Source organism: Prinia subflava, chromosome 2, assembly GCF_021018805.1.
Source record: "Prinia subflava isolate CZ2003 ecotype Zambia chromosome 2, Cam_Psub_1.2, whole genome shotgun sequence".
NCBI lineage: Eukaryota > Metazoa > Chordata > Aves > Passeriformes > Cisticolidae > Prinia > Prinia subflava.
Window position 1 is genome coordinate 24,045,419 of NC_086248.1, and position 19,127 is coordinate 24,064,545.

The 19,127-nt window shown below is 36.9% G+C and overlaps 1 protein-coding gene across 2 annotated transcripts in view; it reads left to right on the forward strand.

Annotated features, from left to right (window-relative positions):
• The window catches only part of MLIP (muscular LMNA interacting protein), a 105,202-nt gene extending 86,446 nt beyond the window's left edge, over positions 1–18,756 (forward strand). Inside the window, exons 12-15 of one of the 2 annotated variants that reach the window (XM_063391839.1) lie at positions 7,447–7,449; positions 8,799–8,852; positions 16,322–16,356; positions 18,441–18,756. In XM_063391839.1, the coding sequence (XP_063247909.1) occupies positions 7,447–7,449; positions 8,799–8,852; positions 16,322–16,348 (84 nt within the window). In that variant the 3' untranslated portion in view covers positions 16,349–16,356; positions 18,441–18,756. The remainder of the gene's footprint in view (positions 1–7,446; positions 7,450–8,798; positions 8,853–16,321; positions 16,357–18,440) is intronic. The other variant, XM_063391840.1, reaches the window with a different exon arrangement.
• Positions 18,757–19,127: the final 371 nt, after the last annotated feature.

The window sequence follows — 19,127 nt, forward strand, 5'->3', positions numbered from 1 at the left end:
CGAGACCCCTTGCGTTTGCATTCTTAACACAGAGGTTCAAAGGGGCGCGGTAACATTCTCCAGCCAATGAGGTTACAGATACAGGATACTGCAGGGAGGATACAGACTTGGGATAAACCATACATTTCCCAGGGGTGAACAAGAGCAAACCATTTCCATAAAATGCAATCCCACAGGTGAGGTTTCATCTAGTTATACAAAAGGTTTGTGGGGTTTTTTGTAAGAGGTACCAATCACTGGAACAACCTCTCTAGGGATGTGTAGAGTTCCCACCACAAGTAGTTTTTGAGATGTGTTTGGACAGGGTGCTGCGTAACCTCACCTAGGCTCTCTTTCCCTTAAAAGGCTGGGCTCTTCCAATCTCTGCTGTTCTCAGATTCTATGATTTATAGGAGGCACAATAGATGTAAATACCTTTCAGGCAGAGACCACTAGATTTTAGAAAATCAGCTACTTTTGAAGGAGAAAGGAATGACCTGCCCAAGCAGAAGCAAAAAATGAGCGGGTGTTATTCCCTCAGCCTCTAAGTCCCTAGCGACTTTCAAACTTCTCTTTCTGTCCGCAAGGCCTGAATACACAATGTATGAACACCCCTGTGAAAATTTTCCTATTAAATATTTAGTAGCACAGCCTTTGAAAATGGATTGGAGGGAACTGCCTTTTTGCAAGTGGTATGAAAAATGTTAAAACTTACATTTTTTGTCTGGTCGGGCATGACTTGTAACAGTAACAGAGGACACGTTCTCTTTAATCTCCAACTTTGCTCAAGCCAATGTAATTTTTTTCCTAAATGGTCTAAATGGAATTTTCTTGAAACAAGTAAATGTAGTCATGCTGAAAGTGTCAACTTTTCATAATCACTTGCAGGTCTCCAGGCTCACAGGTAAGCAGAATATTTAAAGAGAATCCTTATTATTTTTAAAATGAAATCTGTGGTGTTTACTTCATGATCCAATCTTATACTCGTTGGAGTTTGTATTTGATTAATAGTAGCATAGTGGGAACTGACATTCTGTGAATACAGCAGCCTTTCAGGGTTGCCATGGAAAAGCACTTTTCTCCCAGACATCATCTCAACAGCTTTTATTTTCTAGAAGACAGTTTCTTTCTCTCTTTTGAACTTTGGTATTTAATGTTGCACTTGTGTAGGTATATTGTGGTTGATCAATCTACTATCTGTGATGCAGAAAAATTGCTTTGGTGTAGAAGAAGGTATCAGAGGTAAACAAGTCAGTTCATTAGTGCTGATCTACAAACTGGACTTCCTCGTTGGGAAAATATTAATGATTAATATTGCTGTGTCTTATTTGTGTATTATTTTTATGGCATTTCTTGGGCTTAATGATTTCTTTTAATCATATTTAATCATATTTAGATTACATTTCCATCACTTTTGAGTTGGTTTGATAAAGTCTCCAGAAAATGCATCTAGAATTCCTGCTCAGATCATCTTTAAAGAAAGGCGTTTCTCTTGAAGCACTTTTTAAAGAGATCATAACTTTCTAAACATAATCAATTGCTTTCTTCAAAGCCATTGAATTAGCAAGAGAACTTGAAGGTATCTTAGGCTTAAAAGGAGACCCAGGAACATGCACTTAACATGGAGGTGTCCTGAGTCTGGCACCACCTGGAATGACCTCAGCTACGCATTTCTCTGGAAACAGCTCTTCCAATGAAAGAGAAAGGAATTGATTACTGTGTCACTGTTTTTGTCCTGGGCAGTTAGACAAGTTTGAGAGCCTTTCTGTCCTATTTCCAGCATGAGAAGCTGCCGATGGTAGGACCCTGGCATTTCTTTGGTGTGCTTCTGTTCATTTAGAAAACATGCTCCCAGTGCAATAAGACCAAGCCCCAGCAGGCATTTTCTACCCCTAGAAACCAAAACGTGCTTCCCAGTGGACACACCCAGGAGTGTTCAAGTTTCCTCTTGAAACTTAGTTACAGCCACCTCTGTTTCTTTCTGCCTTTTCCTTTACAGGCTGTTTCTGCTGGGACAGATTAAACCAGTCTTAAGCAACAAATAGTGCTTTAAGATGCTTGGTCTTCATTCTTAGAAGCGTCTACATAATAAAAATTTGAGTTCATCCTTATATCTGCTTTTCTAGGGTGATGGCATCTAGTCTTCTGTATAGTGGACTTCAGTCAGAAATTTTTCATACAATAAACATTCCCAAATAGAATAGAAATTCTGGCCCTAGCTAACAAGTCACTTCTGAGAACAGAAGTGACCCAGAGGTAAAGTCTGTTATTAACAGCATTAGCAGAAATATGTAGTTGAGTGAAGTATATCAAACCAGATTTGGTGAGTATGAAACCTGTATGAGAAACAAAAAATATACTTGTGCACTTTTTATCAAAGATAGCAATAAAGCAATGCCTGAAAGAAAAAGAAAATTGCAATTAATGGAAACTGTCCCAAAACACCCAGAGCTATACAGGCATTTTTATTGCAAGTATTTCTATAATATATACTCTGAAATACAATCTTAATTCACTCCAATTTCAGTTATGGTAGATAAAAGCATAAAATATAACTAGTTCTGGTGAAATTCTAAGGAGTTACTCAGATCTTGAATTTGAGAAGTCGGTCTTTACTGACTTAGATGTTGTGAACTAGCCTTTTCTTTTTCTAAGTTAAATACTAGATATAATTTTAGTAATTATATTATGGGCAGAATATGATCTTAATGCAAATCTTTATATAATAGGTGACAGTTACAGATGTGCAGTCTTGAAGATTCATTCAAAGTTTCTGGTTTGAACTTAAAGTAGCTAAGGTAAAGATCTCTTGCATCAATAACTTGCTCAGAAAACAGGGATTTTTTAGTTTAGCAGCTGATCTGGTAATAAATGCTGATCTACAAATGTGGGGGAAAGTCAGTTCTGAAAATTAATCAAATTAATTTCACAGTGTCACCTGGAAGGCAGTTAGAGTTCTTTGGATGTTTTCATTCAATTAGAAATGAGTCCCTTCCTTGGGCAGAAAGCATCTAAGCAATGACTATTTCCATGAGTCCATAAATAGTTCACAGTCAGTATGCTGAGGGAAATTTCAAATACTTGTATTGTTGGAAATTCTGACATTTTCTTTCCAATCCAAATTAAATTTTGAAAACATTTGAATACTCCAGAAACCAATATGCATCCTTTGGGCTACATGAACTAACTCAAAGCAGACAGCTCTAATCCATGTGATTAGAAGAGGTTTGTCTCTGCTGCCCTACCCTATGGATGTGTTGGTTGTGGTTCTCATGCCTCAAGCCTTCATCACGGGTCTGGAATCCTTGCTGACCACTAGCTCCCATAATCACCCACAGTGAAATTAGCCCTCCTAGGAACTGCAGGGCTTCATTTGCCCACAGCAGAAAATAGAGGCTCTGAACATGATTGCCACAAAGTGGGTAGTGAAATACACCTTAGTATTTCATGGAAGTGATCCAAAATGAAACATTCAAGACACAAAACACAATAATATAGTTACACATGGGTTTTCTTGCAACTGAATACCTAATTTTAATTTTCTAAATTACTAGTGAGAATTTGGAAAGCAAAATATTTTGCAGAAAGCTTCTTTTTTCTTTTCTTTTTTTTTTTTTTCTTGCTAGTATTTTTCTTGGAAAAATAATTTTGGCAGAAGATCCTCAGTCAAATCCATCATGGACTAAGCGTGCATGTGAAGTTAGACTCCATCTGGGAAAAAGCAGCCCAAGGAAAATTGGTGCACATGCATCTCCCTCAAACTGCACTTATAGATAAGGAATCCTTACTGAAAAGCCCTGTAACTCTTCCATCCTCTGGCATTCTCTGGTATTAGGTTGCCCAGAGAAGCTGTGGATGCCCAGTACCTGGAAGTGTTCAAGGCCAGGTTGGATGGAGATTTGAGCAACCTGTCTAGTAGAAAGTGTTTCTGCCCATGGCAAAGAGGTTGGAACTAGGTGATTTTCAAGGTCTCTTCCAAACCAAACCTTTGTATGGTTCTACGACTCATTCTATTTAGATTCAAATCTCTCGGTCTCACTGCACTCTGGTGTCCTCCGTGCCTGTGTCTGGTAAGAACCTGTTAGGAAACCATGCTTGTGTGAGAGCTTCTTTTTTCCAGGTACTTTCAGTACCTGGGAAAGAGTTTTGAAATCTTCAAAATAAAAATGCACAGCTACAATTTTGTATGATAAAGATTTGCAAGTCTGTCAGGATGCTTTACTGCATAAGTCTCAAGGCACATTGTAAATCTATATTGTAATCACTATTTCTACTTTACTTTTCCTTTTCACAGAGGTACAAGATGCAAAAGAATTTGGTGCTTAAGGGCTGAATCTTTGAAATAGATTTTATGCTGTGTCATTTCAAAGAGACTAGAGACATTATAATCATAAATTGCCCCTTTACATCATATTATTTTATTTCCCCTTAGTTGAAAGTATTCCTTGCTCTGCTGCTGTGGGTATTTTACCATTTATTGTACTAAGTATTTCATGTTCATTGTCACTCAGATAAAGTGGAGACACATAAAACTGTTTTATAAAAATATTTGCTTGTTATACATGCTTAAATAAATGTTTTTACTCTTTGAGAAATCAGCCATTTTTCCTATTGTGAAGGAATGTATCTATGTTTAATAAGGGTCTAGAGTACCTAATTTATTTTCAAGGGGGTTAAAGACTTGACAGAGTAATATAAATGTGAATGTTCTCTGGTTACTATAGTTAAAATATTCTTACTTCTTATGTATGTTCTCTCTCACTGGTTCCAGTTCTAAGCCAGAGCCTCAATTAGCAAAGGCTGCAGATCCTCCATAGATTGACTTAGATTTATGAAAAACATTTTACACTGAGAACAATTCAGAAAGCTTTGTATTAGTTCAGAGGAATCTGTGATTCATAGCACAGTAAACATCAACTGACCTTTTAAAGGCAAATATGTCTTGCTGATAACAGAACTAAATGAGCAAAGATCTAATGAAGGTATTATCTTCCACCGCTTTCTAAGCCTTGTCTTAGTCTGTAAGAGGTTATTTCAGGCAGGTGCATAATTTCTTTTTGATGTTACATGCTGCTAGTACTTATATATTGTAAAGAGACTCTGCTCTCCTCGGTACAATTTTGCAGCCACAAATGCAGATTTGTCTAGTTTGCTTTTTCACTGTTTTTAGAAGTAATAAAGAAAAAAGTCACATTAACAGAAATCTGAGTAACATCTGGAAAAGTTAAAAACTGTTGATTAACCTTGTAAGAGTGTCACGGTGCTGCTCGAGACCTCTGCGTCTCTGCACCTCTGCCAGCCCAGACACCGTGTACAGTGACGGAAGATCAGCCAGTGAGCAGCGCAGGCTGGGCTGATTCTTGTAGGGGGTTCTTGGTTTCTGAGAGAATCTTCTCAGCAGCGATGGATAACTTGATGCAGACAGAGGCAGGGAGGAAGGAGACCGTTGAGGTAGTGACAGGATTTATTGCACCTGGTCACTGACTCCCAAATCCGGCGGGAGAACTCAGCGACCCGGGATTTTATCCGGATAGGAGAAAGGGAGTGGTGAAGTACAGCAACCAATGGAAAGTGTCTTCGTGGCAGTTACACAGGCGGGAAAATCAAATTGGACCAACTAGGGATAACTGGGATGGGTTTCACAACGGCAGGAAAAATGATGGACAAATAACGGACTGTTACATAACAGCTGCAGGTGCATGCATTAACACAACTGAGGGAGACAAAGGAATGCCCATGAGGCTGAACAGGGTATATAAAACTAACTCTTACAATAAACTTAATAAACTTAAGTTGCTCACTGCCACATAAGAGTAATGTGTAATTTTATAACGTCAAAGGAAAAAAGAGTAGTAATTATAAAAGCAATATTCATCTCCCACCATCAACAGACACAATATTTTCACATTTGCATAGGAGATAGGGCTTCTTGCCAGCTGCTTTGACTCAAAGATGAAAGAATGCCAGTGACAGAGTTTGATGTGGTCTCACTGAGGTCTCACCCATAAAAAAGACAAAGTCCTAGTTGCATTTACACCTCAGATCTGGTGGACAGAAGCACATTCCTGTACGTGACTCTGAGGGGTGATAGTCACATAATGTATCTAGTAAGAAAGGACTAATCCAGCCTCATTCTGCCTACTTCATATTCTGGTACTTTTAAGTTGACTGTGTCATGTGCAGTCAAGAACACAAAAAAATCATATTTTTAAGGAAAAATCGGGAAGGAAAGAACAAGATTCTGTAGCTTTTTGGTTAAACTCAGGACAGGTATGGGTCATTGTCTACAGCAAGGCAGACGCATTTTGGTTCACACTGACACTTGATGGAAATAACACAGATAATCAGCCTCTGGGTCTTTGGGATAAAGTCACCCAGGCCAAGGCGTTTCTTTCTTTGCAGCTGGCAGAGGCAGAATTGCATGATTTAGGCAAGATCCAAACACCTTCCTTTCAGGGACCTGCAAGACTAAGTGTTATTTTAGCAGAAAAAGAGTGCAGCACTTGGTTTATGTGTTCTGTATTCACTAAAGTACTACTTAAAGTTCTTTATAAATGAGCCATATATGACTTCCTTAAGACTCAACCCACCTAACTAGTAGAATATATAGACTCTTTTATGATAACTCAAGGGGTTTTGGTCAGAGAAGCCTTGTGGGAACAGAGAGACTTCTATATTGTTGACTAACTATTTTTCATCATTATTGATTGGTGAATTCCTTGCCTTCTTTTAATTAAATCTCTCCAACATAATTAATATTGAGTGTCTCTCCAAAATAGAAACAATTTTCCTTTCTATGGAGACTGTCACAGTTTGGCTCTTTAGTTTGAAAAGAGGATACTATCAAAATAAGGGAAGCAAATGTATTCTTGGACAAAAAAAGGTAATTACTTTTGTCAGGTTCAGGTCTAAGGACGGACTTGAGACCTCATATGCAAAAATAAAGGTAAGGCAGAACCATGACTCAGAGGGGCATTTCAGGTTAAGAGGGAAGGCAGTGAATACCAGCAAGACAGGCCAGGGTGAGATAACACAATAGAAGTGTTCATTGTTTTTCATTGATTTGCTCTCTGGGCAAATTGAGAAAAAGAAGAGTTGTATTCTCAGATCACTGTCTGACTAGGGAACTTTTCTTTCTTGTGAGCAGTGGAGAATTCTCAGAGGGCTTAGCCATACATCAGAAAGTGAGCAGAATATGGACAATCGTTTCTTTATTCTCTTTGTGGTTGACGCTTCTTACTTTGCCTGGGATACAGACGTGCCATATTCTTATGAGGCAATGGGTGTCTCAGCTCTAGGGTTTCTTTCAATAGAATATACTTGCCAAGATGCCACAGGTGTTGCTAGGATTTTGTACCTGTGTGCCATCAGGGATTGCCCAGCCTTGGTAATCAAGGTATGCTGGGTTTGGAAGGAGAACTTCTGTTCCACGCAGACCATCAAACACCTTCTGTGTGTGTGCTGCAGCAGGTGGTGGTGTAAGGTCTGGGGGGTGCCTTGGCCTGACTGACATTGGGAGCCACATGAGTATCAGAGGGAGGGATGTTGCCACTGAGAGGATCTAGGCAGCTTGTCTCTTCCTTACCCTTCTTTTGCCTAAATTTATTCCTTTGTAAAAATGTACAGAATAAATAAACTTGTTGCCTAAAGTTATTCCATTGCCTTTTCATTTTTGGGAATAATAATCACAGAAAAAGTAGTTAAATGGTTCAAAGCTTCTCTTGCAGCTAAAGTAGTTTCCTTTTTTTCTGGAAAGGAATCAGGGCATATTTATGAAGGAAGAGAGAAATATATAACACATCCATAAAGTAATTGCAGAAAATTAGAACATATCCCACTTCAGTATATTTCTTTGAGCAAAGGACCAGATTAGCAGATCAGTTTTGCTTCTCAAAAAGTGCGGTGTAAAAATCAATTTTCTTAGAAGAGCAGTATTTTTAAACAACACATAATTTGCTGATATACTGTTTGATCTAAATGGCAAAACAAATTAATGCTTTTGGTACACTGAAAATAGCAGGCTTCTTCCAATCTTTTGGAAAATTCTCAAACACCCAAATCCCAAAACTTTCAGCAACCTTTTCTTTAAAGATTATGTCTCTGTGTCACTCTGTAAGAAAATGTCACAAGCTTATGATCTTAACATTGCCTTTATAAACTCCAGTTGATCTATTTACCTGCATTCTAATTGAAATCTCATTGAAGTTGATATGGTTCTTCACTTGAGTCACAGCCATCAAACTTCACTACTCAGATGTAAGATATATAATAATGAAAATACTGGAAAGTTATCAAGATTGAAAACAGTTTTCTGCACATACTAATTACTGTTATACAGCATTTTTCAGTGAAATGTTTGTATGATTTATGAAATTTCAGATTAAGGAAAGCTCTTTTGGAGGAGATTTTAGAAGACAGGTATTCAAAGTGAAGGAAATATGGTTGCAGATTTAAATAACTTTAGGTGCATTATCTCCTACTAAATGTATCATAAAGTAGATGATTTTGCTATGATTTTTACTTGAGATGCCTCATTTGAATTCAAAAGGGATTTATCACTTCCCTACCTTTTTAATGATGGGAATATAATATAACAGAATACAGACCATATCTTGAAATATATTTCACTACAGAAAAGGAGTAGTAAGAGACTGCTGAACACAGATTTAGTTGCCTTGCTATCCTTAGCATGTCTGAGGGTATTTGCTTTAATTTTAAATTTTAGTGATATTGTATATAGAAACTGAACTAATAATGGATTTCTTTTTCCTGTGTTTAACCTCATCCTCTCTCCAACCTCTGACATCTTGGCTCGGCAGCCCAGTCTTTCCATGGTGCCTATTCCGGAAAATGAGATGCTCGTATCCAAGGAGGTAATCAGTTGACATTTGTTGGGTTTAAATATTTGCATGCTAGCTTTATCTTTTATTTGCATAGCCCATATAAGGTTGATCAGTAAAAATGTGCTGAGCTTCCAAACCTCCTTTTTTCCAGTGCAGAGACTACATAAACATTAATAGTTCTTAATGATCAATGAAGAAAAAAACCCAGAGCTGTTTTGCCAACTATGCTGCTTATGCGAATTTGAAATACCAGTAACATTTATGCTTCAGGTTCCTGATACGTGCTGTTGGGATGTTAGCAATGGGAATGGTTAAATTAAGCTGTTTGTTAAATTACGCAGCCATATTTAAATAACACATGCCACAATTTTCAGTCACTGATATAACTTTTGTTTTAAATACCAGGTACTGCAGCATTACCAGAAGCACTTAGGATAATTAGTTATTGAGAATTTCATAAAAGATAGTAAAATAAATTGGCTTGTTTCAAAATTTGGCTAGTATCAAAATTTGGTACCAGTCTTTTTTGACTTTGAAGAAGGATAAAAATTTTCTTGAAGTCTAAATTCAGTGGCTAAATTGAAGTCTAAATTCAGTTCCCCACAATATTTATATGTCTAAATTCTAGGACCATAGTGGTTATCACCCTAGACAATTAATTCAGTGACAGCAGAAGCAATGTATTAGTCATTATCAATTTTTTCTTGAGACAGAGGATATAGAAAATTTAAAAGGTTCAGCTGGAACTGGCTAGTTCTTTTTCCAACAAGATCATGAGCACGAAGATGAATTATAGCCTCAGTGTTGAAATAAACATATGTAATTCAATTAACTATCACGCTCTTTACTCGGGCCTTGGAATGTGATAGGACATCACTCATTACAGGACATTTTCAATACTATTTTAGAAATTCACCTATGAAGGCATAACTTAGTACCAGTAATAGCAGTATGAGAACATTTATGACACAAGAATTATTTTTTTACTACCAATACCTCTTTCACCAGGTGCATTCTTACAAAGATTTCACTATTTTTTAAATTAATGTAAAAATACAAAAAGGAATGATAATTACATATTTATAAACAGTTTATTTTTAATTTATTATTTTAAAATTAGATTCTAGTTTTTCTGAAAGCAGCAATATGATAATTTAAATAAATGAAATGAATGTTTGCCAATCCTTTCTACCAAATGAGTAGAAAACTTCATTTTAGTTTTGAAAAATGTTGTGAGAGTTTTGGGGTCAAGCCCTTCACATTTTGGAAGTGAAGGATTTACCTGAATTCTGAGTTTGTTGACAACATATCAATATATCCTCACAGTTTATCTCAGTTTGCACTGGAAAAAATTTGGGGGGGAAGATAAAAATGAAAAGAGGTTGATATCTCACTTGTTGGGTGGATCAACAGACTGCAGTTCTGCACCAAGAGTATATAGCTGTGCTGTAGCCTCTCATTCTCATGTGCATCCCTGGCCTCTCTGCACAGGGTGTCAGGGACTTGGAGCTCTTTCATATCTCTTTTTGTTTGAATCTCCATCACAGCCCTCCAAATCTCTTCCTTTGTTCCTTGCCTTTGACATTTCTGCTTGTTTCTACACCATCAATTCCCTTTCCTCTGCCTCCCAGACCCATTCTCAATTCTCTCAAAAACAGGTGTTACAGCATCTGCTATGGGACTATTCAAAGGAAGACCCAAAATGCCCTCATAAAGTGAAGTTAGACCAAAAATATCTTTCAGATCTTCTCAGATAGGTTGTTTTTTTCCATCTCAGCTGTAAAGTTTCAGAAATATTATTGAAGTAATGGTCTATCAGAAAGCAGTGGGAGAAACTACATAGTTCTGAGGATACATTTGTTTTTGAGATTAAGCAGATTTGCAGTACACCAGGAACTGTAAAACGTGTATATATACGCATATATAGATACATGTGTATTTGTATTAGTGTGTGTGTATATTTGTAGCTTCTGCTGATGCAGATGGTTTTCCTGTATTTGAAAACAGAGGGAAGCAAACAGCTAGATCCTTGTCTCTCATCCTTCCTTTTTACAATTTGCACGTTGAGGAGGAATTTTGCAAATCTAATGGAAAGACACATATTTTCTTAGAGAATTCTCTAAGAGACAAGACACAGTTAAATTTAACTGATACATTATTAAGATCAGAAAGTGAAGGATCTTGCACTGACATAGGAGAGTCAGACACAAATAAGTGCAAAATTCCTTTGGTTAGAAGCCAACTTGGTCTGTTCCAAGGCAGGTAAAATATATTAGAACTTCTAAAAGTTCCCTTATATTGAAAAAACACTTTGAACAAAATTTCTGTCTACATTTTTTAAAAAAAGCTTAAACGTACTACAACAATGGGAGAATTTGTACCATGACCTATAGAACAACCATATCTTATGGAACTGTGATTGCATTTATAAGGACCAAAGACAATCAGTGGGAAAGAAGAAGATTTATAAGTGCTGTTATCAGTACACTTTGCACTTCCTTTGATTAAGCTCTTATTGGATGACTTATAATAACTTTAGTTAGAGAAAAATCATTAGCTCTAAAGTTGAAAAAAATGTGTCAGATACCATTTTGTACAGCTGAGCAAGCTGACCATTTGTGCTGGTTCTATGGGGCTTGTCCCTAATGTATATTTTGCAGCTATGACTATGCAGGGGGACTGCAGTCCATGTAGAAATATCAGTAAGAACTGTGTCAGGCTCACCACAAGCTGCTCAGAAAGTAACATCAAGAGATGACACATTTACTATTTTCTCTATTACAAATCAAAGAAAACATTTTTCATAGAACTGTTCAACTTGCTTGTACAGAGCAAATGATCTAATATTTTCCCCAATTTTTAATCTCATTTTTAGCCAGAGGAGATGACCAGGGCACGTCATGCTGGCCATGTGAAGGCTGAGCAATCTCTTTGTATGTTTAATGGGTGTCAGAGAAGACACAAATGCATCTGGAGATGATCTCCTTTTCTCATTCTCAGTCAAGAAGGACTGAAAAAAGGCATCTGTTTCCTTTGCGATCTACTGCTGGAAATGGAAGTATACAGCACTGATACTCAGAAAGAGATCTTGGAGACAGACAGGAGAGCAACACAGAGCTAGGAGCAGCTCAAGTTATTTGAAACAGCCTTTTTAGCTGACCTGAGGGTAGTGGCTTCTTGGAGATAAGTTGCTGTTGAGCTGCCTCTGAAAAACAAGCACATTTTCACCATTTTCTCTTTTATGTGGTTGGGCTTTCAGAATTGTATGTTATAATGCTTTCCCTTTCCAGTGTATTAAAAAAAGCAGGGTAGGTCTTGGCTGATGATTTTTAAAATCACAACATCTTTCAGGCACCTGCATTGTTCCTTTTTATTTTGGAACCTATCTTCACTCTAGGAACAGTTTATACCAAATTTTCACCTTATGAGTTTCATAACCCACAAATCCCCATCTAATTTAATATGTCTTTTTTTTTTTTTTTTTTTTTTTTTTTTTTTTTTTTTTTTTTTTTTTAATCAGTGAATTCTGTTTGGATGATGAACTGATTAGGAAAAAATCTGCCAAGTCATAAGCCCAATATTACTCTTACTGTTCTCATAAGACCCTTAGATCACTTTCCTATATTATCTAAATTATTATCTGCCCTCTTTATCTAAAATTATATGTAGGCTCATACTTAACTTCCCCTGCAGTGTTCCTCCCTCAGAATGAGAAAGTAAGTCACCCTCTGTGAAAGGTGTCACACTTCCCACTCTAAGAATGAATGAGAGAGGAAATGAGGGAAATGTGTGGCTAGTTTATTCTTACTAATTTGTATTGTTTTCCTCAAAGCAAAGTATGCAATGGAAATAATAATAAAAAAACCCAAAAACCCACCAACCAGCCAACCAACTAACCAACCAACCAACCAAAACAGAGGTACCTTTGTATTCAGAAGAACAGCATTAGTGTAATTTTAGCATCATTCTGTTATGGCACGTACAAAGTAAGACCTCTGACTTCTCTGTGAAAGTAAGAAAATAAATAAGCAATATTCTCTTCCTTGTGAAATCCTCCTCTGCATCCAGTGAATCTTAAATGAAGGAGGTCTGAAGGATACTCTTTGAAAATAACCAAGCAATATGCCAATAATTTCTGATATCTGCTGTCTTCCTTTCAAGTAAATCTAGTATTTGCCCAGGGTATGATGTGTGAATGGTGTTATCATCAGTCTCAGAATTTTACTGAGTCAGAACCTTTAGAGAGAACAAGGGACATATGTACCTGTATAATCTGAAAAAAACTCATTGTGTGCAGAGGTTAAAAGTACATCCTCATTACCCTTATTCATCTATGATTTACAAAATCCCAAGTCTACAATTACAATACAATTACTAAGAAATTACTAATTACAGTTACCAATACCAATTATTTCAGGTCTATGTAATCTTTTGCTGCAGTTGAGTAATTACTCAGTTTTATCTGTTTGTTGTTCACAAAAGATCTGCAATATTTACTTGAGAAATCAATAGCATTTCTAAAGTCAACATTCATAAAAAGACCCCATGAGAGAAAGCTGATTCTATCGACTTCAGTGGTGACAGGATTTTACTGAGTGTCTTTTGTGCAAAGTAACAAAAGTTCTTGAAATTTTAAATTCTATGAAAACGTCAGTAAGGTCCCCAGTTCTATTATATATTGCTCTTAGTCTTTATTTACTTAAAGAGTGTTCCTGCTTGGAAGTCAACAATAGCATTAATCATTGATAGGCTCTACATATAAGAGGAAAATGTACCCATTTTATAGAAGTGTCCTTGTACTAAAGAATGTATGTAAATGGTTTAAACAAAAGCGCCAACCTAAATGGCATTGTCACAGCAAAGTGATGTTCTTCCAGTTAAACACCCTCCTCACTGGACCCTGAATTATTCTGTAATGATTCAGTTCTTGCATACTGCTCAATAACTTTTCAACTTGTAAAGATTCCAACTTGTCAAAGCGAGGACAGGGATGGGATAGATACCTAATGGAAGAAGAGGGAACTCTACTGGAAACACTCCCACTCAAAGGTCAACTTTATGCAAGCACCTACTTTTTCCATTTGGCACTGGGATAGATCTTTCCAGACGTGTGGGGGAAAAAGATGATGTTGCTCCTTGTGTTTTCCTAGGAGAGAGAAACATGGTTTCTTCATGTGTCACCTCACAGGTGTACTATTCCCTTTTTGCTTTCAGTCTTGCACAAGTTTGCAGCCTTGTTCCCCAGACAGCAGAGAGCTGGTGTAGACTGGTGTGGCAGAACATTGCTGCCTGTTCCTCTCTGGAACAGTGGTCTCACCACCCTTAGTTTATTTTGACCAAGCCAAGGACTGCAACCCTAAGCTCTCTCCATAGGCTTATAGCAGTTCATTTAGCTGAAAATGTAATGATCCTGAAAATGAACACTAAAAGTAGGAATAACTACTGCTTTTACTAAAGAAGCAAGATTTTCAGGTGTTAGCTGTGACAAATTCTTTAACCTCTAAATTGGATGGGCCACTGAAACAGTAAACTGTTGCCTTCTGATACTTATAAAAAGAAAAGCAGGTCCAAACAACGCACACTTCTAAATTCTCAAATAAAAACTTTAAATATCAGCAGATAAACTTTCTAGTTACTTTATACCTGAACAATGCTTTATTTTTTTTCTTTAAGATTTTATATGTTCAACAGGAAATTGATATTGCAACAAGTATTTGGGCAATACTTAAGTCAGCTTCAATTATATCTTCTTAAGAAAAACTTTCAGTTATAGCCTTCTGACTTGAAAGGGCATATTAGATCACCATGCTGAAGCAAGGAAAAGCATTTATAGAATTTTATTTATAGGGTGATTGCATAAAAATAATTACTGTAAATATATTAGTTTTATAAGTTTATATTTAAAAGTCTGAAAGGATAGTAACATAAGAATGATAAAGAGAAAGTTTGAAATATCAGTATATGATTCAAAATGCAGTTTGAATCTAATTCTACTTGGCATTAAGAAGCAGGTGTTTTTTTGGTCCCCAGCAAAAAATGGCAGGTGTTCTGAGAAATAGTTTTAGAGGAAAAGAAATTGCCATGAATAGCTAATCAGAACATAGACGTAGGCTAAAGAAGGGTGTTTTTCAAATTACTCAATATTTAAGTAATACATAAGTAATTAGAATCATAGAATCAGATTAAAATTAGCTATAGTGTTTGACCATTCTTATGATAGAAAATATTTTTCCTTATGCCTAATTAAAATTTCCCCACTTGCTGGCTTGTTTTCTTTCACCATGAAAATCTGAGCTGTCATTAACCTTTCTTAAAAGGCTAGAAAGGAAAAATAGATAACCTTTAACCTACTCTTTAGGTTTAACAAGTGCTATCTGTAGCCACCCCTCTTTCCCAGAAATCAAGAAACACTTGTAACCCTCCTGATAGTTGTCCATTGGTTTTCTCTGCTTGCTTGACAAAGCAAAAAAAAATTTTATTGTGAGAGCTCAGAAATGGAAGCTGTGTTCCAGATGCAGCCTCAGTAGTGCCCAGCAGAGGGGAATAACCTCCTTCAACCTGCTGGCTATGCTCTAATTAATGTAACTGTGTATGAGGTTATCCTTCATCACAAGAAGGCTGGACTGATGCACATTCAGAGTGGTGTCAGCTAGACCTTATGTCCCTGTCAGCAGAGCTGCTTCCCAGTCTGTCAGTCAGTCAAGTCTGTCAGTCAGTGTCCTGTGCATGGCTTAATCACTTCCTCCATCCCTCCTTGTCCCCTGCCCCATGCAGGATTTTGTATTTGTCTTTATTCACAGATCTTCTGCTAGCCTTTTTCTCCAGTCTGGCAAAGTCCTCCAGAATGGGAGTAATACCCCTGGCATATCAGTCTGTCTTGCCCTCCAAATTAGGAACATCCACAGACTTCCTGGACGTGTAAGCTCTTCAGATCTCTGAGGGAGATGTCACCTTAGCATCCTCTGAAACACCACTTGGAACAGAGGTTTTGAACTGCTGAATACTATCTCTTTAGACCAGTGTCCCAGATGGTTATTGGTCCACCCTGTAGTCTGTCCTACTCCTTGGTTGGGGTGCCAGGCTATTATAGGGCACCGGCTAAATCCTTGCTAAGGGGAAGCAAACAACACTCATGTCATGTGAATGCAAGGGTGGCCACATGCTCTGTCCCCACAGCATGAGGCTCAAAAAAGAAGTGGAAAGTGGAAAACCAATGTAAATCTGAAATGCTCTCTGATGTGCAATTAGTCAAGGTGATGTTTGTCTGTTGAAATTTGCTGTATGCTGATGAATTCCTCAAGGATGTCCATGCATGAAAAATCATTCTTGCTTCAGTAAACTGACTTGTAAATTAAGAGTGCAGCAAACCAGTGATTAAAAAAAAGAGAAGTGCTCTATGAAGTTCTCCACCAGTTTTTACAACTGTTTTTGTATACCATATTACAGTTTTTATTCTCCTTTTCACTTTCTTTTTACTTTTTATTTTCATTTTTCTATAGGTTTCCAATGAAAGAGGTTCTGTTTAGATATAATGGTGAGTATTTTTAAAAATTTGATTACAGTCACAATTAGAATATGTAACTACTTTGGTGTCAGTTTATCAAATTTTTATCATTTTATTTGAAAAGACGATAGGATGTTTTAGGTACACAATTCAGTGTTTGGATAATAAGATGGCTGTATTTGGTGAATGATTTTCTACGAATAATTACCAATGCAGAATTCCAGTTCTTAGCATGACAGAATGAAGTAATTAAATTAAATAGAATTAATTTTAAATGGGATGCAGTCAAATGGTTGGAAGAAATTGAGGTATACTCTGGAATTAGATTGTGAAAGGATGTCAGGGAAATAAGATGAATTTTTTATATTTGAGCACATAACCACATAGTGCCATTGAATGGTTTGCTAGACTTAAATAATACCACATTGCAAATAATGTACTATGCTAAGAGCTGATTTAATGTAGTACTTAGCAAGAGAGGTCAGCAAACAGGTGATACTGAAAAGGCTGAAAGGTTCAATGCCCATTTTTTTCCCCTTTCCTTGTTTGAGTCTTCATAAAAAAAGAGATTAATTATGACTAAAAGTTTATTTCAATTATTATTAAGAATTTGAGAGTAGGATCATGGAGAGAAATTAAAAATAACACCTGAAGGAATACTGAGGTAAATTGGAGTATTCAGGATGGAACAGCCTAATGAAATTTACCCTTAAAATACTTAACCTAAGCAATTTCTCAAACACTAGTGATTAGCAGGATGAGTAAGTTCCCAGAAAACTGGAGAAAGATAAACACAATGTTCTATCTAAGCAAAAGAGGAAAATCTAAAGAATTACAGAAAATTCAGTCCTAACAGCATTTCCAAGACACTGAAACAAGGTTTTAAACAACATGTTTGTGGGTATCTAGAGAATGGTAAGAAGATAAGAATATTTGCACAGGGACACATCAGAAACAAATCCTATCAAGCTGATCTCATTTCCTTCTGTGACAGCAAAGCAGATACAAGGATGTGTTTTACACAGTGTCTCTTCAATGTAGCCTCCCATGACATCCCTAAGCAAACAAAGCAGATATGGACTAAATTAAATTCACGTAAGGTAGATAGGTACTTGATTGGAAAGCAGGACTCTGAGAAGAGTTATTTGCTGCCTAAGTGGGAGAACATCTTACAGACTTCCGGAATGCTGTCTTCTAGCTCTAGCACTATAGAATTTTCCCATTAATTACTTTCTCAATGACATGGACAATAGGCTTACCCAATTTACAGATAATGCTCACTTGGGAGGACTTGCAAGCAGCATGGAAGCCAGGATTTTAATTCAAAAAAATTCACTTTCATTACAAGAATGGCTTCAAATAAGTATGATACAATTAATTGGGGAAAAATACAAAGAAATATGAAGTGTACAGACAGAAAAAAGAATGACAGTAATACTGCAGATGAGAACCTGAAAATTATAGGGGAGGAAAAACTGTGTCTGAGTAGAAGAGGTGATGCTTTCAGGGAGATGTTGGCAGGAATGCTTCTAATATGATGAAGATAATTACTCTTTTTCACTATTAGTGCAAAACCAGTGGTATAGGGTGTGGGAAACAAATGGGAGATTTAGAAAAGATGTAAAGGCTTCAGCATCTTCACACAGAAGATAAGAAATAAGGACAGAGTAAAGGCACAGCAGTTTCTCTCTTCATAATGGACTGTTATAAAGGGATATTAGTCAGTTTTACATCTTTCCTATGAGGAGAAAAAGAAATGGGTCTAAATTTCAGAGAGAGAGAGATTTGGTTTGAATTTGAACAGTTACAGCTCTGTGAAAATTTAAGTCCTAAAAGCAGTTTGCCTCAGGCTGCTGCAAAGACAGGCAAGCTTCTCACAAGATAACTCTGATCTGTCAGCTCTCATCTTCTCCCACAACTACAGAACAAAGGAGGTGGCTGAATATATCTTCAGGGTTGGGGTTTTCTCTGTGAAACTATGAATTTGTTTTAGAATTAGCCAGATCATCAGGTTGTATAAATTAGAAAAACGAAGTGACCTCAGTGTCTGCTATGCATTTTACTAATCTGTATTTTTGACAAATTGTGTTTATGCAAAAATCCTTCTTTTGCAGCCCCCAATTAGGATCAAGAGATAAAACTGAATTTTGAAGCCTGTTTCTATATCAAGAAGGAATCCACAGCACCGGTCTTATTCAAAGCACCCTTTAAAAAATATTGCTTCTGGTATGCTAGTTGTGAGGCAGTAATAACAATCAAATATTCTTTCAAGAAATAATTTTATGTACTAGCATAATTAACCATGGAGATACACACATGAATATGCCTTTTCTTGAAGTGCTTGCCAGTTTAAGAGATGCCCAATATAACACAGCATATTTTCTTTAGAAATAATATAAATGTTGACATTAAATAAAGCTGTATTTTTGTTGCAAAGTGTTTTTTGTGAATCTTGTTTTTTACTCCTGTAAATCTGGCTCCATGGGTTTCAAATAGTTGTGAACAAATGCCAGCATTGCTGGGAAAGGAATGCGCCTGTGTGCTTAAACTTGATCACATTTTGCCCCCACACAGACACTTGTATTTTGTGAAGTAGTCCAGGGATTATTTATGTTTGTGTCAGCACCCACAGCAGTGAACATGCACAGTGATTTTCCCCTGCCATGCAATATTCATAGCCCTTTTGACCAGGTGGTGACTGCAGGCAGAATTACTGTCTGTGCTCCTGGCCCAGGAGGAAACACCGCTTTCCAGTCTATGCTGCTGGGTTTTTGATCTTCTGATGCTTTGACATGATGTTG